The sequence below is a fragment of the Salmo trutta genome, chromosome 13 (genome assembly GCF_901001165.1).
Source record: "Salmo trutta chromosome 13, fSalTru1.1, whole genome shotgun sequence".
NCBI lineage: Eukaryota > Metazoa > Chordata > Actinopteri > Salmoniformes > Salmonidae > Salmo > Salmo trutta.
In genome coordinates, this window is record NC_042969.1 from 31,550,247 (window position 1) to 31,574,551 (window position 24,305).

At 45.3% G+C, this 24,305-nt stretch overlaps 1 protein-coding gene and 1 long non-coding RNA gene across 3 annotated transcripts; one reads left to right on the forward strand and one right to left on the reverse strand.

Moving 5' to 3' along the window:
* Window positions 1-242: 242 nt before the first annotated feature.
* On the reverse strand, window positions 243-14,238 carry nek12 (NIMA-related kinase 12). 2 transcript variants are annotated; one of them, XM_029771832.1, is made up of 4 exons: window positions 13,115-14,238; window positions 12,712-12,948; window positions 12,367-12,564; window positions 243-278 (listed from the first exon to the last, which is right to left on the reverse strand). In XM_029771832.1, exons 1-4 carry the CDS (start codon window positions 14,118-14,120, stop codon window positions 265-267), a joined length of 1,455 nt encoding a protein of 484 aa, XP_029627692.1. In that variant the 5' UTR covers window positions 14,121-14,238; the 3' UTR covers window positions 243-264. The 2 variants fall into 2 exon arrangements, with proteins under 2 accessions (XP_029627692.1, XP_029627691.1); XM_029771831.1 differs by lacking the exon at window positions 243-278 and adding an exon at window positions 11,711-12,294.
* A 228-nt stretch (window positions 14,239-14,466) lies between these two features.
* On the forward strand, window positions 14,467-22,741 carry LOC115205644 (uncharacterized). The gene is made up of 3 exons (XR_003880653.1): window positions 14,467-15,156; window positions 21,187-21,853; window positions 21,950-22,741. It is a non-coding gene; the product is annotated as an uncharacterized LOC115205644 (long non-coding RNA).
* Window positions 22,742-24,305: the final 1,564 nt, after the last annotated feature.

Consider the following 24,305-nt stretch of genomic DNA (forward strand, 5'->3'; position numbering starts at 1 on the left):
TAGAGGGTGCAACAGGTCAGCACCTCAGGAGTAAATGTCAGTTGGCTTTTCATAGCCGAGCATTCAGAGGTCGAGACAGCAGGTGCAGTAGAGAGAGAGAGAGAGATAGTTGAAAATAGCAGATCCGGGACAAGTTAGCACGTTCGGTGAACAGGTCAGGGTTCCATAGCCACAGGCAGAACAGTTGAAACTGGAGCAGCAGCACGACCAGGTGGACTGGGGACAGCAAGGAGTCATCAGGCCAGGTAGTCCTGAGGCATTGTCCTAGGGCTCAGGTCCTAGGAGAGAAGAGAAAGAGAAAGAGAGAGAGAGAATTAGAGGGAGCATGCTTAAATTCACACAGGACACCAGATAAGACAGGAGAATTACACCAGATATAACAGACTGACCTGAAGCCCCCCGGCACACTATTTTCCAGGTCAAGGTTTGGCTTTATTACTGCCACTTTTAGTGAGTTTGGTACACATCCGGTGGATAGGGGGGCATTTACTTTAAACATAAGAAGGCCAAGCGCAGGAAGTAGCTCTTTCAGTAGTTTAGTTGGAATAGGGTCCAGTATGCAGCTTGACGGTTTAGAGGCCATGACTATTTTCATAAATGTGTCGAGATACAGGATTAAAAAACTTGTCTCCATTGATCCAGGTCCTGGCAGTTCTATGCAGACTCAGGACAACTGAGCTTTGGAGAAATACTCAGATTCAAAGAGGGGTCTGTAATTTGCTTTCTAATGATTATGATTTTTTTTCGTTGAAGTTAATGAATTAATTACTGCTGAAGTGAACGCTATCCTCTCTTAGGAATGCTTATAGCATACCTCTGTTTGAGCAGGGAGTTTCAGTAGGCTAAACTAGCTAGCTGCATGTGCTAGCTAAGTAAGTGAAAAGTGAGAACAAATCTTTCTTTCTCTCTTGCTTCTCCTTCATTTTGGAAGAAATAATTTTTTTTCAAAACTGTTCAACTATTGTCTTTCTCTCATCAATCACTCACCATTTTTATACACTGCTGTGCTAGCTAGCTGTAGCTTATGTTTTCAGTACTAGATTCATTCTGACCCTTTGATTGGGTGGACAACATGTTAGTTCATGCTGCAAGAGCTCTGAAAAGCTGGAGGACGTCCTCCGGAAGTTTTTATAATTACTGTGTAAGTCTATGGAAAGGGGTGAGAACCATGAGACACCTAAGTTTTGTATTGAAGTCAATGTACCCAGAGGAGAACGGAAGCTAGCTGTCCTCTGGCTACACTATGGTGCTACCCTACAGAGTGCTGTTGAGGCTACGGTAGACCTTCTTTGCATAATAGTGTGTTTTAATCAGTCATTTGGTGACGTGATTATATTTAGAATAGTTGTATCTAAAAAGTAGAACTTTTTAATGTTTTACAATTTAAATGTTTATGAAATTCACTGAGGAGGATGGTCCTTCCCTTCCTCCTCTAAGGAGCCTCCACTGTTTGCGACGGTCTCAAAAATAAATTTGGGATTGTTCTCCTCAATTAGGTTGGAAAAATAGCATGGCTCTTCGATATTGCACGGTGCTGTCTTTCCAAGCTCTTTCCAAGTAGAGCGCCATTTCCGTTACAATTTTCTGGAAGCTTGCTTCAGGGCTGGGGTATTTTCTGTATACCAGGGAGCTAATTTCTTGTGACAAATGTTTGTTTTTAGGTGTGCAACTGCATCTAGGGTATTACGCAAGGTTACACTTACATCCTCAGTTAGATGGTTAACTTATTTTTGTACTCTGACATCCTTGGGTAGGCGGAGGGAGTCTGGAAGAGCATCTAGGAATCTTTGGGTTGCCCAAGAATTTATAGCACGGCTTTTGATGATCCTTGGTTGGGGTCAGAGCAGATTATTTGTTGTGATTGCAAACGTAATAAGATGGTGGTCCGATAGTCCAGGATTATGAGGAAAAACATTTAGATCCACAATATTTATTCCACTGGACAAAACTAGATCCAGGGTATGACTGTGGCAATAAGTAGGTCCGGAAACATGTTGGACAAAACCCACTGAGTCGATGAAAGCCTGGAGTCTGTGGACTTTTCCATGTGAATACTGAAGTCACCAAATATGTGAATATTATCTGTCATGACTACTAGGTCCGACAGGAATTCAGGGAACTCAGTGAGGAACGCTGTATACGGCCCAGGAGGCCTGTAAACAGTAGCTATAAAAAAATGATTGAGTAACTAGACTAGAAGCTCAAAAGATTAAAACTCAGTCATTTTATTTTTATATAAATTGAAATTTGCTGTCGTAAATCTTGGCAACACCTCCTCCTTTGCAGGATGCGCAGGGGATATGGTCACTAGTGTAACCAGGAGGTGAGGCCTCATTTAACACAGTAAATTCATCAGGTTTGAGACATGTTTCAGTAAAGTCAATCACGTCATGATTATGAACATATATTAGTTCATTGACTATAACTGCCTTGGAAGTGAGGGATCTAACATTGAGTAGCCCTATTTTGAGATGTGAGATATCACAATCTCTTTCAATAATGACAGGAATGGAGGTCTTTATTCCAGTGAGATTGCTAAGGCGAACACAGCCATGTTTAGTTTAGCCCAACCTAGATCGAGGCACAGACACGGTCTCAGTGGGGATAGCTGAGCTGACTACACTGACTGGTAAGCTGGCAGGCTGGCTATCTCATTGTGGAGTGAGTGGCGTTAGAGCCCTGTCTACGTTGAGAAGATGGGAGCACCCCTCGAGCTAGGATGGAGTCCGTCACTCCTCAGCAGGTCAAGCTTGGTCCTGTTTGTGGGGGAGTCCCAGAAATAGGGCCAATTATCTACAAATTCTATCTTTTGGGAGGGGCAGAAAAGTTTTCAACCAGCGATTTGAGTTGTGAGACTGCTGTAGCGCTCATCAGTCCCCATCACTCTATCAGTCCATTGAGCCAGGCAAGTTCAATCAAGCACAGATAAAATATATTAAATGATTTCAAAAACTATTTAAACCCAGGTCTGCCTTCTTTTGAGACATAAAGTAGGCCTAACTATACAGCCTGGCTCTCCGACCCAGAGATATGGGCTGCCTCACAAATTACACCCTATTCCCTATATAGCGCACAACTTTTGACCACAGCCCTATGAGCCTTTGTCAAAAGTTGTGCACTATATAGGGTGCCATTTGGGACACAGCCACTGTGCCACAATGTTCATTCTCACAGCACAGCAGAAATAGCACCGCTGCTCTTGTCAATTGAGGATGTCCGGCATGGCTGAAGGTGACATCATAGTTTCAGTGTTGCTGCCAACCCACAGGGGACCCCCTGGATCATCAGTGATGTAGGCGATAACAGAGCAAGGTAAAAAGGCCCAGAGAGCTGTGAGTCACGTTAGGCTAGCTGTGGTGACCATTTTCTCTCTGAGTGAAATAAGATCCTCTGGCTGCAGATAAGAGACCAGGGTGGAGAGGCCCAGACAGGTCTGCGTCACCGTGGTTACCGGTGATAATCTACATAGATTTATGGTTATCATCTTGTGATAACAATAATGGTCCTATGGGGAAACCACAGCAGTTGAAAGATATTGAAGTTCATAAAAATAATATGGGTATGACAACAGGTGTTCCCCATCCTTGGTAGTGTTTAAAAAATGTTTTACTGAATTTTAAAACATACAACTCACCTGCAGTGAAGCCACTCAACATTTACATAATATTTTAGTCATTTAGCAGACACTCCAATCCAGAGTGATTCACAGAAGTAATCAGATCAAGTGCCCCGCTCAAGCTCACATCGACAGATCCCTCACCCAGTCGACTCAGGGATCCGAACCAGCAACCTCTCGGCCTCTGGCCCAATGCTCAACCATCCAATGCGTGCCTCACTCAGAAACTTCATTCCCTCTCATCTCCAGTTCCATATTCCAACCCTCGGTTTCCCTCATCCCATCCCACCTATCTCTGCTTGCCACCCTCTTCAGATTTCTATGTGGGTTGGAATATTATTTGTTGTAATATTTGTTCCTTCCTTTCCATGGGATGAAATTGTAACCAGCTCTGTATTGCCTGTTTGAAAAAGGGAGAAACCTGAACATGGTTTCATTTTCAATTGAGAAGTGGTGTAACAGTATAGCTTCCGTCACTCTCCTCGCCCCTACCTGGGCTCCAACCAGGGACCCTCTGCACACATAGACAACAGCCACCCTCGAAGCATCGTTACCCATCGTGCCACAAAAGCCGCGGCCCTTGTAGAGCAAGGGGAACAACTACTTCAAGGTCTCAGAGCGAGTGACGTCACCGATTGAAACGCTATTAGTGCGCACCACCGCTAACTAGCTAGCCATTTCACATTGGTTACAGTGGCAATCTGCAAAAATGCAATTTTTAAACAAGGGATGAGCTTCTTTTAGTAATCTACTTGAGAACCATTTTGGGTTTAAGTAAAACTTTTGTATAAGTGAAGCTTTTAAAATCTAATAATCTCAGCCCACCCAGTTCAAATTCATTACATAGATAGGCACACTTTATATTGTCTGGTTTAGCATCCCAGATAAAGATAAATATTTTTTGCTCATATGATTTCAAAAACAAGTTATCAGGAGTACACAGTGCCATAAATAAGTGAGTAAACTGAAAGTTAATCAGTGTAATTTTTCCATAAATAGACCTCTCTATGGTTGCAGGATCTTGCCTATTTGTGCACATTTTCTATTGAAATTCATTGTGGAGCGCTCATGAATATTTTTTATGATATGAATACCAAGTATGTCTACTTCAACATCAGCCCATTTTATAGGTAAACTGCAGGGTAATGTAAAAGTTGTCTTTTAAAGATCCAATACGTAATATGATACACTTCAATCATAATTGGGTTTCAGGCCAGAAAATCATCTAGATCTGCAATGAGACATTGCAGGGATCCAGCTTGTGGACCTAATATAAAACTTGAGTCATTGGCAAACATGGACACCTTGGATTTCAAGCTTTGGACATTTTTTTTGGGGGGGGGGGGTTTAAGGCTAATCCCCTAATGTCTTTATTTGATGTGATTTTAATAGCTAGCATTTCAATGGCCATAATGAATACATATGGTAACAGTGGACACCCTTGTTTAAGTCTTTTTGACAGTTGTAATGAATACAATGGGAGACAGAAGCTGGTTTCAAGCGCAGGGCGCAGTAGGTGTTTATTTGTAAAGGACCACAGGAGAAGGCAGGTAGCTGGGTCCAGGGACAGGCAGAAGGTCATACACAGGGAGCCCAAACAGGTAATAGTACAGGCAGGGGAAAGGCTAATGACGTAGTCCGTGAGATCAGGCAAGAGTTTGATGACAGGAAATCAGATGGGCAAAAGTTCAGGCAGGGAATAGGCAAAAAGGCATCGTTAGTGAGGATTGCCAAAAACTATGATACACGGGAGGACTAATACGGAACTAAACAACGCTCCGACTAGACCGTGTAACAAAAACAAACAATACCTCACAATGATGGGGTGCAAAGAACTGAACTAAATAGTGTGTGTAAATGACATACAGGTGTGTGAACAGGTGATCAGAATTCAGGTGATTGGGATCTGGAGAGTGAGCTGCGTTCAGGGGATCAATGTGTTTGACTGTGAGTTGGAAGCAGAAGTTACAACAGTAGTAGCCATTATTTACAATTTTACACCTGGGGTTGCTATACATTACTTTTACCCATTGAATAAGAGACAACAAAATAAAACATACATATATTTATATATTAATTTCAGTCAGACTTTATTAAAGGCCTTTTTAAAATTGTGGTTTGTACAGGGTTTGCCTCACCCCTAGAGAGAACTCACCCTCCCTCAAACCAAAAGACCATTCTCTAGCTAGGCCACATAGTAAGAGGTCATTCAAAAAAGACATTAATTACATTACAACACAATTCAATGTATCTGAATGGAGTATGCCCCAATATGTTGGTATGTACACCACCTGATTTCTGTGGCTGACATTGAATTGATTTGTCATTGAATATTTAACATCAAATTTGAGTTGTTGATTTGGTTCTTCTGGGTGCTGAGAAGATGTTTGGTTTAAAGTCTGATCGCTAACGTAATCATTATTCCTATTAAATGTGACGACTTGGTTCTAAAAGTGGTTGGAATCTGAAAGGTGCCTTAAGTTCCAGTCAACAGTCAGAAGGTGTTTTTTTTCTTTACATATGTCTGCACACCATCAGTGTGTGGGCAGAGAGATGAGTGGCAAGGTACAGAATATGGGTTGAGGGGGATATTTCTGATGTGAGATTGTGTGATGATAGGAAGCCATTCCTAGTTCTCCTGACTCGACAGCTATGCACTACAGGCAGTCCATATCTCATCCTGTCTATCTCGTCTCTAATACAGCACTTTTCCACTATGCTTGCAGGTGTGTGTGTGTGTGTGTGTGTGTGTGTGTGTGTGTGTGTGTGTGTGTGTGTCTGTGGGAAACTTCAAAGAGGACAGATGGTGTGATGATATGAGTCCTGCAAGACATTTCCGCTCACAACCCATGTATTTGTTGAACCATCACGTAATTGTGTTTATCACACAGACCTCACCATGAGATATATCCACTGATGGAGAAGGTAGAACTATAGGACGGGGATGGATAATATCACATCAAAGTGTGTGAAATTCCCAAACAATAGAGGGAGCTGCTGTGTTCACTTCTTAGATCAATACGTTGTTAAAATATCTCATTATTCAAAATACGTAGGAGATCAAAATGTTACCTGGAAATACCATCCTCTCCCCCACCTACCACCGGCAGTGGTGGAAAGTACAACTTAAGTAGTTTATTGGGGTAACGTTACTTTTTATATTGTTGACAACTTTTTCTTTTACTTCACTACATTCCTAATGAAAATAATGTACTTTTTACTCCATACATTTTCCTTGACACCCAAAAATACTCATTACATTTTGAATGATTAGCAGGACAGATAAATGGTCCAATTCATGCAACATCTCTACTGCCTCTGATCTGGTGGACTCACTAAACAGAGAACATCCCCAGTCATCTCTACTGCCTCTGATCTGGTGGACTCACTAAACAGAGAACATCCCCAGTCATCTCTACTGCCTCTGATCTGGTGGACTCACTAAACAGAGAACATCCCCAGTCATCTCTACGGCCTCTGATCTGGTGGACTCACTAAACAGAGAACATCCCCAGTCATCTCTACTGCCTCTGATCTGGTGGACTCACTAAACAGAGAACATCCCCAGTCATCTCTACTGCCTCTGATCTGGTGGACTCACTAAACAGAGAACATCCCCAGTCATCTCTACGGCCTCTGATCTGGTGGACTCACTAAACAGAGAACATCCCCAGTCATCTCTACTGCCTCTGATCTGGTGGACTCACTAAACAGAGAACATCACCAGTCATCTCTACGGCCTCTGATCTGGTGGACTCACTAAACAGAGAACATCCCCAGTCATCTCTACTGCCTCTGATCTGGTGGACTCAATAAACACAGAACATCCCCAGTCATCTCTATTGCCTCTGATCTGGTGGACTCACTAAACAGAGAACATCCCCAGTCATCTCTACGGCCTCTGATCTGGTGGACTCACTAAACAGAGAACATCCCCAGTCATCTCTACTGCCTCTGATCTGGTGGACTCACTAAACAGAGAACATCCCCAGTCATCTCTACGGCCTCTGATCTGGTGGACTCACTAAACAGAGAACATCCCCAGTCATCTCTACGGCCTCTGATCTGGTGGACTCACTAAACAGAGAACATCCCCAGTCATCTCTACGGTCTCTGATCTGGTGGACTCACTAAACAGAGAACATCCCCAGTCATCTCTACTGCCTCTGATCTGGTGGACTCACTAAACAGAGAACATCCCCAGTCATCTCTACTACCTCTGATCTGGTGGACTCACTAAACAGAGAACATCCCCAGTCATCTCTACTGCCTCTGATCTGGTGGACTCACTAAACAGAGAACATCCCCAGTCATCTCTACTGCCTCTGATCTGGTGGACTCACTAAACAGAGAACATCCCCAGTCATCTCTACTGCCTCTGATCTGGTGGACTCACTAAACACAAATGCTTTGTTTGTAAATGATGTCTGAGTGTTCGAGTGTGACTCTGGCTATCCGTAAATAACAAAAACAAGAAAATAGTGCCGTCTCGTTTGCTTAATATAAGGAATTTGAAATGATTTATACTTTTACGATTGATACTTAAGTATACTAAAAAAAATACTTTAAAACTTTTACTCAAGTAGTATTTTACTGCGTCACTGTTACGTGAGTAATATTCTATTAAGAAATCTTTAGTTTTACTCAAGTATGACAACTGGGTACTTTTTACACCTCTGCCCACCGGTTTTTCCAACTTTCCATAATGCAATGATGAGCAAGCAGAGACAGAAGACATAGGTCACAGGTCACCAGTAAGGTCTGAAAGATCTGGTTGAGTCCCAAATGGCACCCTATTCCCTATACAGATTTAGACCAGAGAGCTATGGCTCCTGGTCAAAAGTAGTGCACTATATAGGGAATAGGATGCCATTTGGGACTCATCCAGATCTTTCAGACCTTACTGGTGACCTATGTCATCTATATGTGCGTGTACGTAGGAGGAACAAGTGATACTAATTGTTTAGCTCCAGTTGGTCACAGCTGAGCTAAATAAAGCCTATGAGGTGTGAAGACAGACATGAAACTCCTGATTCAACCACATGGGAGGGGCTTATTACTGTGTGCTTTTAGGGGATTTTCTAAAATGGTCGCAGGCTGACTTTTAACCAAATGTAGCGCAATCCATTGCATAACTTCCAACAGTTGGAAAGCTAATTTCCTCTCTGGCCAGTAGAGGGCAGGACAGAATGTTGTTCCCTCCCGCTGTATGAAATGTTGATCATTATTATTAAGTGCAAGATGTTTGTGTCTGGGCGGGTGTTTGTCCTCATGGAGATGTGCAAAGGGAAGGGATCACTGATGTCGCCTCGCTTTCCAACCAAGGTGCAAGAATTGAGGAGCAAACCGAAGGAGCGAGGAGATTCAGCAACACAGAGGACAATGGAATTGAATAAAAAACAGCTTTATTGCTAAACGTAGAACCAGCATGTTTTGGCTTCAAAGAAAAACCTGATGAAGGTGAAAGAACCAGCGTGTTTCGGCCTATGTTTAGCAATAAACACGCTTTTTTCATTTAATTCCATTGTCCTCCAAGTGTTGCTGAATGTCCTCTCATCATGGAGATGTGTGAATGGATCTCGATGAGAATATGATGCAAAGGAAAACATTTCTGGGTTATGACAGGAAATCATGAGACAGCAGAGATAACATCTCATACTCTGAAACAAAGCTACGTCCCAAATGAAACCCTATTCCCTATATAGTGCACTACTTTTGACCAGGACCCATAGGTAGTGCACTATATAGTGAATACAGTGCCATTTGGGACGTGCAGCTATCCTCTGAAACAATTTCTGCAACCCCGCGACCCATGCTATGGAACACAAATAGATTAGGGTGTCTTGCTTATCTAACTAACTAACAGGCATTACCTTACCTACATCTCTGCTGGTTGTTTCAAACTCAGCAGAACAATGACAGACCAGACGAATGTGCTGATAAAGATTCCTCTATCATAAACTCGGCATAAAAAGAAACATCCTCTCTCTGTCAACTGTGTTTATTTTCAGCAAACTTAACATGGGTAAATATTTGTATGAATATAACAAGATTCACAGACATGTGACTAACAGAAATGGAATAATGTGTTCCTGAACAAAGGGGGGATCAAAATCAAAAGGAACAGTTAGTATCTGGTGTGGCCACCAGCTGCATTAAGTACTGCAGTGCATCTCCTCCTCCTGGACTGCACCAGATTTGCCAGTTCTTGCTGTGAGATGTTACCCCACTCTTCCACCAAGGCACCTGCAAGTTCCCGGACATTTCTGGGGGGAATGGCCCTAGCCCTCACCCTCCGATCCAACAGGTCCCAGACGTGCTCAATGGGATTGAGATCTGGGCTCTTCGCTGGCCCTGACAGAACACTGACATTCCTGTCTTGCAGGAAATCACACACAGAATGAGCAGTATGGTTGGTGGCATTGTCATGCTGGAGGGTCATGTCAGGATGAGCCTGCAGGAAGAGTACCACATGAGGGAGGATGTCTTCCCTGTAACGCACAGCATTAAGATTGCGTGCAATGACAACAAGCTCAGTCCGATGATGCTGTGACACACCGCCCCAGACCATGACGGACCTTCCACCTCCAAATCGATCCCGCTCCAGAGTACAGGCCTCGGTGTAATGCTCATTCCTTCGACGATAAACGCGAATCCGACCATCACCTCTGGTGAGACAAAACCACGACTCGTCAGTGAAGAGCACTTTTTGCCAGTCCTGTCTGGTCCAGCGACGGTGGGTTTGTGCCCATAGGCGACATTGTTGCTGGTGATGTCTGGTGAGGACCTGCCTTACAACAGGCCTACAAGTCCTCAGTCCAGCCTCTCTCAGCTTATTGCGGACAGTCTGAGCACTGATGGAGGGATTGTGAGTTCCTGGTGTAACTCAGGCAGTTGTTGTTGCCATCCTGTACCTGTCCCGCAGGTGTGATGTACCGATCCTGTGCAGGTGTTGTTACACATGGTCTGCCACTGTGAGGACGATCAGCTGTCCGTCCTGTGTCATGGAAAATTGCAAGATTATGTTATAATGGTTGTTTTATTCGACAGAATAGAGTATTCTGTTAACTATTGTGTGTGTGTTTTACTGAGGATGGGCCTCTATGAAATAACACTGACAGAGGAGATTTACAATGTCTTTGGGTAATAAAGCCTGAAGAGCATTCCAGAGAACATGAGCTAATGATTCTGTTCTATACCGTACCAGGGAGAGATGGTTCCAGTTTGGAGTAGGAGGACCAGACACTGGTCTATACAATGAAAACTGTTGACACAGCAGTTGCTGTCTGCTATGTTTTATAGATATCTTTCATATAAATCTTAACCTTGTGACCATTCTATGTATCTGTTGTTCATCATGTAGGTTGAGAGGGGTGTATCTTGGCTATAAAAGATCTTTGTACTTTTGTGTTGTCACTGGTTCAATGGTTCATTAGAGATGGCGCATCATTGAAAGTCAAGTGCTTTTGCAAAGCTCTTATTATTAAAGATGTAGTTTAAGTATAACTCTGACTGGTGTGTGAAGTTTGTTTCTCCTCATTTGGTAATGCAGAAATTAGCCACCACACCTGTCTGCCTGTAGCGCTGTCTTAGGCGTCTCACAGTACGGACATTGCAATTTATTGCCCTGGCCACATCTGCAGTCCTCATGCCTCCTTGCAGCATACCTAAGGCACGTTCACGCAGATGAGCAGGGACCCTGGGCATCTTTCATTTGCTGTTTTTCAGAGTCAGTAGAAAGGTCTCATAACTGTGACCTTAATTGCCCACCGTCTGTGAGTGTCTTAACGACCGTTCCACAGGTGCATGTTCATTAATTGTTTATGGTTCATTGAACAAGTTTGGGAAACAGTGTTTAAACCCTTTACAATAAAGATCTGTGAAGTTATTTGGATTTTTACAAATTATCTTTGAAAGACAGAGTCCTGAAAAAGGGGTGTTTCTTTTTTTGCTGAGTTTAGCATATTGCCAAACATTTCAGTAAAAATTTATGGGATTTCTTCTTCAGTAGTACATGAGGTAAAACATTTTGAGACAACATAGAAATGCATTTACATGGAAGTAATTAATTAGATAAATAAGGAAAGTTTCTACTTGACATCATAAGTGAATCCATTTTCTTTATTTTTCAAGCACCTTCTACAGTTCCACTGCTTCCGGGAGGGAACAAACAAAAACCCCTTCAGATTTCTGCTTACTTCACTTCAAGGTATTTTGAAGGAGGGTGTTCCCACAGATGTTCACACTTCAAGGTGGTATCTCCTCTAAACTTTGAACTTGCTACCGGTGTCATGAAACCTCAAATCAGTTTGGGCTGTGAACTGCCACAGTAACTCAGGGTATTTTCCCCTCCACAGTTTCAATGAAAAGCCCGATAGCACCCTCTTCTGTTTACAATGTTAGGAACCATGATGGATGACAAATCATTCCCCAACATAAACTTGCGGCATTGTAGGCCTACAGGTAAAGTCATGGTGCATCAAGTCCAGGTTTGGAGGTTGGTTCCACCATTTAAATGTTTTGAGTTTACCCTCTTGGTTGAGAGTGAATATGAGATTGGAGTTTTCCAGGTGGTCAGGTCCCCAGCGTGTGTTTAAAGTGTGGCTGCTGGTCTTCAGGGCTGAGACCGTTCGCAAAGTGTTCGCTGATCTGCTCGTAGAGAGAGGGGCCGATGCCCTCTGCAATGACACACATAGACACTCAACAACACAGGCAGGCACACACAAACACATACACACACACACACTTACCCATGATATAGCTGTCTCTCAGAGTCTTCAGCGTGACAGCCACGCCCCCTGCGTCCCTCAGCTGAAACTCCTCCCCATCACCCTCTGCAGGGAGCTCCAGAGCAGCGCCAGCATAATGGCCCACCATCATCACATCCTCGTCTTCCTCCTCCTCAAAGTCATCAGGGTACTCACTAGGGTCCTCCGCTTCAGGGGTCACTGTACACAGACGTGAATGGTTGATTAAAGTACTGAACTGTAAACCTTTATAATGGATTATAGTGGATTATCTATGAGGATCTAGCACACAACTTTTGAGTGACCAACACATTGTTTATTAGGCCTAATTGTCTCTATCAGATGTACCATTAGCTTCCATAGAGACATCCTCTGTGACAGGGTTAACAGGTGTAGAGGTTGCCTCGTCCTCTCTGTGTTCCTCTATGGAAGACAAGCTGTTGTCGTCATCAAAGTCCTCAGAGTAGTCAGACTGGCCTACGCTGACCACATCACCCTCTACCTCCTCATTATCACTGGGACAGGGCTCTGTACTGTCCCCCTCCTCCTCTTCCCCTGTATAGGAAGGTGTGAGTGGAAGTGGTCCTGAGAGAGAGAGAGAGAGAGAGAGAGAGAGAGAGAAAGAGAGAGAGAGAGGGAGAGAGAGAGAGAGAGAGAGAGAGAGAGAGATAGTGTCACACAAGCACCAAAGACAGCATACAAACACAATAGGGCCTAAACAATGCAAGAGTTAAGCATGTAATCAGAGTACCAGAGTTACTGTCACTGCTGCTGTCCTCCTTCCATTCTGCAGTCACGGCCATGCTCTTATCTGCAGGTGAACTCACAGAGCCAGGTGTTCTCACAGACTCACAGACCCGACTAGAGAGGGGTATGGATCTCAAGTCTACATTATCATACACTGCTAACTCTATCTCCCTGTGCTTGACAAACTCCCTGAGATGTTCCCGTACATAGGTCATGTCCAGTATGGTTCCAGCACTAGGTCTGTCCTCAGGCACCGGACTGAGCAGTATCTGGACCAGAGAGGTGATGCTGTCTGAGTAGGTCTGGGGAACAGGGCTGTACTCTCCTCTGATGATCTTATAGAGCAGACTGAGCAGGTTGGAGGCAGCGAACGGCAGTCTGAGAGCACAGATCTCATACAGCAAGCATCCCAGTGCCCAGACATCCGACTTAGAACTGTATGGGACATCCTGACACAGCTCTGGACTCAGGTAGCTGGGGGTACCAACACAGGTACGAGCCATATCCACTGTGTTGGTCATTATCTTGGATATCCCAAAGTCCCCCACCTTTACCACGCCTCTCTTAGTTAGAAGCACATTGGAGGTTTTGATGTCCCGGTGGAGGATTCTAGCTGAGTGAATGTAGCTGACTGCCATGGTAACCTGTACAAACCACTCCATTATCATCCACTCTGGGAAATAGTCCCCTGTCTTTCTCTCCTTGACTTTGTCATCCAGTGTCCCTCCATCACAGTAGTCCATGACTATATAGATGTATCCATCATTTGAGTCAAAGACAGCCTCGCTGCAGGTCACTATGTGAGGGTGATTCAGCTTCCTGATGATTTCAGCTTCTTGTAGGATGGCGTCTTTGGTCTTTGTTTTGCGAGAGTCGTCTGCTTGTATTCTTTTCACTGCATGCAGTTTCTTAGACTCCGCGTGTTTCATCAGGAATACTTCTGCTGCTCCACCTCTTCCCAGACACAGAATCTTCTTGTACAATTCCATTATCGTTAGTAAAATGTTCATTAGTTATCAGCCATCTCAATTAATGAGATTAAAAAAAGTTACATTCCATGTCTTGGTGTGAAGTACAAGTACTTGTATCAGAGAAAATCTCGCACAACAAAAACAAAAGTCACCTTGAACCTTGTGTTTAGTCTGATTCCCATAGTAACCGTCTGGCTCAGCCCACCGGAGAAATAACAGGGGTTTTTATTGGTCGAAAATGCTGTTGTGTTCAGAAACTTTTCCAGTGAAGCTTAATAACATTGTAATTTACCCCAAGGAAACCCGGTGAGCACACATCATAAATAGCCTTTTAAAATCAATATGCATTGGAAAACGATGTAATATTAAACGGTGCGTATAGGAAATTAGTATTGTTCAAAACATCTAAACTGGATGATGCATGCGCAATTTCTCGTTTACTTCCGCGCAGTTTAGCGCACATTTATGATAAAGCAGAAACAGCACGACAAAGCGTGTCTTGTAGTAGATGGCTATCTGGAAGTTATATTTCCAGTTGTCCATTCATTTTATGTAAAGGGTATTTTCAAGAATGCCGCCTTGGTGGCAAGGGAGGCAAAGGTTACTTTATTCTTCACTAAATCGACTAGGCATGTTGGATTGAGAAACATGCTAACTAGCTAGCTAACTTTACAACACAGCCTGTGTGCAGTTAGCTAGCAGCTAGGTAGCTATCTCCATGTTAGTCATGTTATTATGTTGAACGTTATCATTCAGGTGGAGGAGACAAAGAAAAAAGGAAGAGAAGACGATAAAAGGAGGCACTTCTGTTAAGGCAGGTAGCGAGTCAATGCAATGCCACACATTCTAGCTAACGTTACACCATACTGTAATGTCTTTGGCTACAGTGTGGTCTCATTTGAGCATAGACAGCTAGCTAAATTGACTAGCTATGTTGTTTTAATGTATTGCCCAGCTCAGACATATCCTGTGTGAGAAACATGTTAAATGCATGGAGGCGATGGAGAAACTGAAGTCCGGGGTTCGCTTCAGTGAAGTGGCCTCCCAGTACAGTGAAGACAAAGCCAGACAAGGGGTACGAGAGCCTTTCCCATGCACCAACTAACAGACATTCACCCTTACGATCTCTCAAATGTGTATTGGTTTATTATGGTAGTGTAATGTATTGGTTTATCATGTAGTTGAATAGGGTGCTGTCTGCTAGTATCCAAAAGATCCACTGGATGGTATCCTCTGTCTTGCTGTCTACCACTTATTCGTTTTTCAATAATATTGTTCGGATGAGAGAACTTGGGGGTGTATTCATTAGTTGCAGACTGTTGCAAATCTTTTGGTCTGTTGCAAAATGTTTTTGCAGCTCTGCACAGATTGTGGGGTTAGATGGCAGAAGCGCATGATGAAGTGGACTCTGAATACAATAGCGGTATAATCAAGGCGAATTGGAGTATTGCCCTAAATAATGGAAAACGGAGCAAAGTAGTGTACAGTGATGAGAATGACCCTTCGTATCTAATAGGTGTACGGTTTGTTAATGAGCAGCTGAGCAGAGGACCAACCTTGAATAAACCATTTTAGTTATATCCAAACTGGTGCAGAATGCTGGGTAAAGTGAATGCTGTGAGGATCACGAGAGGAGGGCTTGTTTAGATTTTTTGTGCTTCTGAGGATCAGAAGGAACGTGCGCTGTGTCTTAACCTATTTGATAAATTTGAAGTGTCGTGTGTGTCTTCGGAACAGGGCACCCCTCAAGGGGATTATCTGGCGTCTCGTGGGAATTCGATTTTCAAGAGATGAAAAATATTCCTGGAGTGATTTGAAGCACGTCGGCTGAATGGTTTTAAAAGTGAAGAGTCTATCTATTCTTTTGGTTTTTGATATGGAGTCTCTCCCTACTCCAGTGCAGTTAGGGTATATTAACTACAGAGTCAGAGCATTTATCCCAAGACCAATGCAGTGGGATCATTGTAAAGCTTTTGGTCATGTTTCAAGTGTTTGCAGAAGGGAGAAGCAGAGATGTCCAAGTTGTGGAAAAGATCATATATGTTATAAAAGTGATTAATATGTGACATGTTGCAATGGTGGTGGGAACCATGAGGCCACGTCTTTCTAACGCCCCACAACGGTGAAAGAGAATGAGGTGTCCAAAGTCAGGGTTGTACAGAGCATTTCATATGCTGCAGCTGGGAAAAAGGTTGAGAGTTTGAATGGTGCACCAGAAGAGTCCATGGTGGTGGATAGACCTTCACTGCAGGCTGCAGGTCTTTCCTTTCACCAGCAGGATCCTGACATTTAAAGGTTAAGGTTGACTTTGTGGCCTTTATAGCTGTGGTAATTAATGGCACTGCCATGGTGGAGAGAAGGTCCAGGAAGATAGAAATCATAGTGGATGCGGCGGAGCGGTTCCTCGGACTGAAAGAGTTCTCAGCGAAAGAATTACATGGAATATTGGAACAAGCCGTACCAACCTCTCAGGTCCTAGAGCCTGAGAAGGGGGATATGGAGAATTAAACGAAGGAAGAAGTGGGAGTTTTGTTTGTTTTGGCAATGTACTATTTTTTTTAGGGTGGATTAAGTTAGTTTCACTATTACTATGGAATTATTTTTTTTAAATGGGGGGGCAATACACCCGTCCAGTTGGTGGCGGCAATACACCTTTTTGGGTTGTAGTCCGCCATAGAACCCACAGAAGAAGAATTGTGGGCCCTTCCGAATGTAGGCTATGCGATTCAAAACAATCCACCGCTTCTTTTTAACAAGCTAATGATCCTCTGTGGCCAAATCATGCTTTCTGCTGTAGTAGACTATTTTAGGAGTCAGCTAATTAGGCTATATCATTTTGCCAATTTAATTCAGTCTACTTTAAAGCTTAGCTTCCCCTAGCCGTATGGACACACCGCCTATGCATTTTAATGTGGCAGAAACACAACCGGTCATGATGTTTTCATCTGCTTGTCAAACAATCACTTAACAAAGGTGGTCCTGTAGGCTACTTGTGCACATTAGTTCACTCAGAAAATAATTCCAGCATCCAAACCCCAACAGTGCGCTATGCACCCGCAAGTTGATGAATAGAAAGAGACAGCAGTTCTAAAACACCTGGTGTATTGTAATGGCATTGTGGGATTGTCATTAGGCCTCCATGGTTGTCCACACACGTCTCGGCCACTCATCTTGACAAAATGTAGTGTTCTACTCAAACCACAATGCAATTTGGGTCTTATACCACCCAGTTTCCAGCCAATAAGCACATTTTTATGCAGCTGACATGCAGTAATGTTAAATAATTGTGTAATAGACTATAGCTTTTGGGGCATGTAGTATTAGTTGTTTTACCGTTACACTGTACCCCCACTATTTATTTTGGTGGAACGCCAGACTGGACCATACCGCCTTACTTTCACCCCTGAAAGTGTCTGTGAATGAATACCCATTGAGTTGTTTGCTGCAGAAACTTACTTCGGATACACAGTTGTCCACAGCTCTCGTAACATACACGATACAATGAATGTGTTTGACATTACCTCTCTTTTTATTCATGCAACCAACGGTATACCACTAAAAATCCAAGTAATTTAATAACCTAAAATTATATCAATTCAATAATACAACCCCTTAAAAAAAGAACCTAGAAGCACCAAGCAGGAAGTAAGAATCCTGCTTTGCCAGCTCATTGGCCCAGGAATATGGAATCAGATGATGTATTGTTTCCGGGTTCCCTTACTGGCAGAGATCACAAAAGGTAACTGTCGGTCAATTCGTTCTGGCAAGAGGGATCGACTGACCGGGCTTGGCGGCTGAAGATAAGGATGTTTCGAGCTTGCCATGTAAACGGTATTATTTGCTAGCTGGCTACTGTAATCTTAATAAAAGCGTAATCTGTATGCAGATCATTGACATTTTAAATGAATAGATTCAGCTATTTCAGCCACATCCGTTGCTGACACTTTTATAAAATCAAGTGCACAGCCATGCGATCTCCATAGACAAACATTGGCAGTAGAATAGCCTTACTGAAGAGCTCAGTGACTTTCAACGTGGCACCGTCAGAGGATGCCGCCTTTCCAACAAGTCAGTTTGTCAAATTTTTGCCCTGCTAGAGCTGCCCTGTGGAAATGTCTAGGAACAACAATGGCTCAGCCATGAAGTGGTAGGCCACCCAAGCTCACAGAACGGGACTGTGGAGTGCTGAAGCGCGTAGTGCGTAACAATTGTCTGTCCTCGGTTTCAACACTCACTACCGAGTTCCAAACTGCCTCTGGAAGCAACATCAGCACAAGAACTGTTCGTTGGGAGCTTCAAGAAATGGGTTTCCATGGCTGAACAGCCGCACACAAGCCTAAGATCACCATGCACAATGCCAAGTGTTGGCTGGAGTGGCGTAAAGCTTGCCGCCTTTGGACTCTGGAGCAGTGGAAATGAATTTTCTGGAGTGATGAATCAGGATTCAGTCCGATGGACGAATCTGGGTTTGGCGGATGCCAGGAGAATGCCGGTTTTTGCCGGTTCTCACTTGTAAAAAGTTATATTTTAGGCTTAGAAGTTAGTTGTAGGGTTAGAGTAAGGGGTTGGGTAAGGGTTTTTAATTTAATTGTACCTTTATTTAACTAAGCAAGTCAGTTAAGAACGAACCACTACGCTCTAACCACTAGGCTACCTGCCGCCCCAGGTTAGGGAGAATAGGATTTTGATTGGGAGTCCATTCCCTTTTTAATGGAGCCTCCTGACATACTGTACTAGTCAACTACCCTCTTGTCAAAATAACAAGAGGTCTAGAACAGGTAGACAAGAGAATCCTAACCTAATGATCTTATTGATAGATCCAACCTGACCATCCCTGATATCCAACCTGACCATCCCTGATATCCAACCTGACCATCCCTGATATCCATCCCTGATATCCAACCTGATCATCCGTGATATCCAACCTGACCATCCCTGATATCCAACCTGACCATCCCTGATATCCAACCTGACCATCCCTGATATCCAACCTGACCATCCCTGATATCCAACCTGATCATCTGTGATATCCAACCTGACCATCCCTGATATCCAACCTGACCATCCCTGATATCCAACCTGACCATCCCTGATATCCAACCTGACCATCCCTGATATCCAACCTGACCATCCCTGATATCCAACCTGACCATCCCTGATATCCAACCTGATCATCTGTGATATCCAACCTGACCATCCCTGATATCCAACCTGACCATCCCTGATATCCAACCTGACCATCCCTGATATCCAACCTGACCATCCGTCACAGTGCCACACACGCGCCCGTCACAGTGCCACACACACCCCCGTCCCAGTGCCACACACACCCCCGTCCCAGTGCCACACACCCCCGTCACAGTGCCACACACACCCCCGTCCCAGTGCCACACACACCCCCGTCCCAGTGCCACACACACCCCCGTCCCAGTGCCCCACACACCCCCGTCCCAGTGCCACACACACCCCCGTCCCAGTGCCACACACACGCCCGTCCCAGTGCCCCACACACCCCCGTCCCAGTGCCCCACACACCCCCGTCCCAGTGCCCCACACACCCCCGTCCCAGTGCCACACACACCCCCGTCCCAGTGCCACACACACCCCCGTCCCAGTGCCCCACACACCCCCGTCCCAGTGCCACACACACCCCCGTCCCAGTGCCACACACACGCCCGTCCCAGTGCCCCACACACCCCCGTCCCAGTGCCCCACACACCCCCGTCCCAGTGCCCCACACACCCCCGTCCCAGTGCCCCACACACCCCCGTCCCAGTGCCCCACACACCCCCGTCCCAGTGCCCCACACACCCCCGTCCCAGTGCCCCACACACGCCCGTCACAGTGCCACACACACCCCCGTCACAGTGCCACACACACCCCCGTCCCAGTGCCACACACACCCCCGTCCCAGTGCCACACACACACCCGTCACAGTGCCACACACACGCCCGTCACAGTGCCACACACACCCCCGTCCCAGTGCCCCACACACCCCCGTCCCAGTGCCACACACACCCCCGTCCCAGTGCCACACACACCCCCGTCCCAGTGCCACACACACCCCCGTCCCAGTACCACACACACGCCCGTCCCAGTGCCACACACCTACCTCTCAGCCCCTAATGGTAGATGTTTACATTGGCAAAGGATGAGGTGATCTTAGATCTGTGCTTACTAGCAACTTCTAACTCCAGCTATCTCAAGTCTCTCAGCCTATATGGGTGCTTCTGATCCATGAACTCTGACCTTGGATCCATTCTAACTTCTGACCTCTAACCACTGCAGTGAGCAGAACTATATGATCAGTGTTGTGTTATGTCATGGACGATGTTCATGGCCCTACAGATCATCACAGGCCAATTATGCCATTGATATATGGTTAAAATGTAATGAAATGACATATGAAGACTAACCTGGAAGGATGAAATATGAAATGTAATTATTATTTGCTGAATTGATCAATTCTGATATCAAATTGATTGAGATTATAGATTGAATAATTGATAACTGATAGATTCATTCTCATGGTTATGATGAATACTTATGATCCTAAATAACTCCATTCTGCTTCATATTGAATTCCTATTGAACTGAATTGCTGAATTACCTCATTAGGTTAATAATGACAATGAATGTTATGATTTGACTTTTGTGATTATGAATTTGATTGGATACATGTTATTCTGTTTCCTTTGTTATGCAGCACAGACAAACTACCCAGTAAATATACCAAGTAGTGGTTAAAGGAATTCCTGCCTCGGTCTCCTCCATTCCTGTCACCTAATCCATGACCTGTTCACCTTCACTATTGTCAGTCATCCTACCTTTCCAGCTACACACAGATTCCAATCATCTTTCCCTGTTTGACCGCTAGGTTTTATGGGTATTATGACACCGCCACTGTTGGGCCTTATGCAGGCTGTCGCCGCTTTATGAATGCAAATTTGCCTAACAGGATCATTGAAACACATTGTTTAGTAAAATTTCTATACAAACTTTCTAAATGTAGACAAAAATCTATGGACAAGTTAATGGAAGCATGGCTATGTCTCAGATTGTAATGACCTTTCTCTCGCTCCTTCCTTCCTTCTCCCTCCTCTAGTTTAACTCCAGAGGTTTGAGATCCCAGTGAAGGTCCAGCTCAGCACAGAGCCCTGAGACAGGCAGGGTGACTGATGCCTTCAAGCTGAAGAGGAAAGAGTTAAAGAACCACTACCTCCAGCACATAGAGAGGATGTACGGGAGGCCGTAATGTAATGACCTACAACTTCACCTAATGCCAATAGTGCACTACTTTTGACCAGAGCCCTATGTAGGGAATAGGGTTCTATTTGGGGTGCAGACCTTGAGAGATGAAGGGTGTGCAGACCTTGAGAGATGAAGGGTGTGCAGGCTTTCGCTCAGACCCTGCTCTAACAGATTTGATTCAGCTAATCATGGTCTTGGTTACAAGCAGCCAATTAGTTGAATTTGGTGTTAGTTTGAGCAGGGCTGGAGCAAAAGCATGCACAGCTGTTCAGTAGTAGGGTTGGCGACCCCTGACCTGAGCCAAAGTCGCCAACATTCCGCTGTTAGTTTATGTAGTCTCAGTCGGTGCCAGTCACATTTCTGCTTCAGCTGACGTGTTATCTTGTGGCATCCTATTTCCTATGTAGTCCACTACTTCTGACCAGAGCCCTATGTGCCCTGTTCAAAAGTAGTTACCTACAAAGTGAATAGAGTGTAATTTGGGATGCAGCTGTAGTGTTGTTCAATAGAGAAACCGTTAGGTACCCAGGCTAGTGGGCGTGGAAGCCGTTAGGTACCCAGGCTAGTGGGCGTGGAAGCCATTAGGTACCCAGGCTGGTGGGCGTGGAAGCCGTTAGGTACCCAGGCTAGTGGGCGTGGAAGCCGTTAGGTACCCAGGCTAGTGGGCGTGGAAGCCGTTAGGTACCCAGGCTAGTGGGCGTGGAAGCCGTTAGGTGACCAGGCTGGTGGGCGTGGAAGCCGTTAGGTACCCAGGCTAGTGGGCGTGGAAGCCGTTAGGTACCCAGGCTAGTGGGCGTGGAAGCCGTTAGGTACCCAGGCTAGTGGGCGTGGAAGCCGTTAGGTACCCAGGCTAGTGGGCGTGGAAGCCGTTAGGTACCCAGGCTAGTGGGCGTGGAAGCCGTTAGGTGACCAGGCTGGTGGGCGTGGAAGCCGTTAGGTACCCAGGCTAGTGGGCGTGGAAGCCGTTAGGTACCCAGGCTAGTGGGCGTGGAAGCCGTTAGGTACCCAGGCTAGTGGGCGTGGAAGCCGTTAGGTACCCAGGCTAGTGGGCGTGGAAGCCGTTAGGTACCCAGGCTGGTGGGCGTGGAAGCCGAAAGAATACCCCTATTAACCAGTTTGAGCGCGTCCAGTTCTGCCCTGCATCGTTGTCATTAGGAAAAGACGCTGATGAGTCCTAACTGTAGAAAGTCCTCAACTTTCACCAACAAACGGAACATTGAGGAAATGGAACCATTCCAACAGTCAGTGTCTACCTACCATTCCAAACTAAGCTGTTTGTAACAATGTATTTTTGAATATCTGTGTATTCTTTCTCTGTGGCTTCCCTGTGGCTCAGTTGGTAGAGCATGGTGTTTGCAACACCACCATGGTGTTTGCAACGCCAGGGTTGTGGGTTCGATTCCCACAGGGGGTCAGAAAGAAAAAAAAGAAATGTATGCATTCACTACTGTAAGTCGCTCTGGATAAGAGTGTCTGCTAAATGACTAAAATGTAAAATGTAAATGTATTCTCTCTCTGTGTTCTGTAAATGCGTTGTTGCTCATCGATTTGGTCAATGATATAGTTCTGCTGCCCTCTAGTGGTAAGATGGCAGTAGTGACATTACTGTGCCTTCCAGAGCTCTCACTTCCCAGTGTCTGGTTATTTATGAAGAATATTACATCCATCCATTGAGAAGAGCCAAGTCATATTTTGATAAACTGAATTGTTCAAATCTCAATGCTTGTCTATTTTACTTTTCAATACATTCTTACCCTATTAAACATGATATTTGGTTTATTTGCTTAGCATGTGTCACTCTGGGAAGGTATAAATATATTATTCGGCATGAATCCCCCAGGTCGAATGTATTAGTTTGATCTCCAGATGATTATGAATTGTTTAAACCGTATCCACCTTCATTCCAGAGGACACGTGGTTCATTAGGCTGAACCCCAGAGGACACGCGGTTCATTAGGCTGAACCCCAGAGGACACGCGGTTCATTAGGCTGAACCCCAGAGGACACGCGGTTCATTAGGCTGAACCCCAGAGGACACGCGTTCATTAGGCTGAACCCCAGAGGACACGCCGTTCATTAGGCTGAACCCCAGAGGACACGCCGTTCATTAGGCTGAACCCCAGAGGACACGCCGTTCATTAGGCTGAACCCCAGAGGACACGCCGTTCATTAGGCTGAACCCCAGAGGACACGCCGTTCATTAGGCTGAACCCCAGAGGACACGCCGTTCATTAGGCTGAACCCCAGAGGACACGCCGTTCATTAGGCTGAACCCCAGAGGACACGCCGTTCATTAGGCTGAACCCCAGAGGACACGCCGTTCATTAGGCTGAACCCCAGAGGACACGCCGTTCATTAGGCTGAACCCCAGAGGACACGCCGTTCATTAGGCTGAACCCCAGAGGACACGCCGTTCATTAGGCTGAACCCCAGAGGACACGCCGTTCATTAGGCTGAACCCCAGAGGACACGCCGTTCATTAGGCTGAACCCCAGAGGACACGCCGTTCATTAGGCTGAACCCCAGAGGACACGCCGTTCATTAGGCTGAACCCCAGAGGACACGCCGTTCATTAGGCTGAACCCCAGAGGACACGCCGTTCATTAGGCTGAACCCCAGAGGACACGCCGTTCATTAGGCTGAACCCCAGAGGACACGCCGTTCATTAGGCTGAACCCCAGAGGACACGCCGTTCATTAGGCTGAACCCCAGAGGACACGCCGTTCATTAGGCTGAACCCCAGAGGACACGCCGTTCATTGGGCTGAACCCCAGAGGACACGCCGTTCATTGGGCTGAACCCCAGAGGACACGCCGTTCATTAGGCTGAACCCAGAGGACACGCCGTTCATTAGGCTGAACCCCAGAGGACACGCCGTTCATTAGGCTGAACCCCAGAGGACACGCCGTTCATTAGGCTGAACCCCAGAGGACACGCCGTTCATTAGGCTGAACCCCAGAGGACACGCCGTTC

What these genes read in the sequence shown, in the direction of transcription:
- nek12 (XM_029771831.1), bottom strand. Translation starts at nt 14,120, where the DNA reads ATGAACATTTTACTAACGATAATGGAATTGTACAAGAAGATTCTGTGT. An exon ending in TGTCTCTATGGAAGCTAATG is followed by an intron (nt 12,565 to 12,711) that starts GTACATCTGATA and finishes GTCTGTGTACAG; the next exon opens with TGACCCCTGAAGCGGAGGAC. An exon ending in GAGAGACAGCTATATCATGG is followed by an intron (nt 12,295 to 12,366) that starts GTAAGTGTGTGT and finishes GTGTCATTGCAG; the next exon opens with AGGGCATCGGCCCCTCTCTC.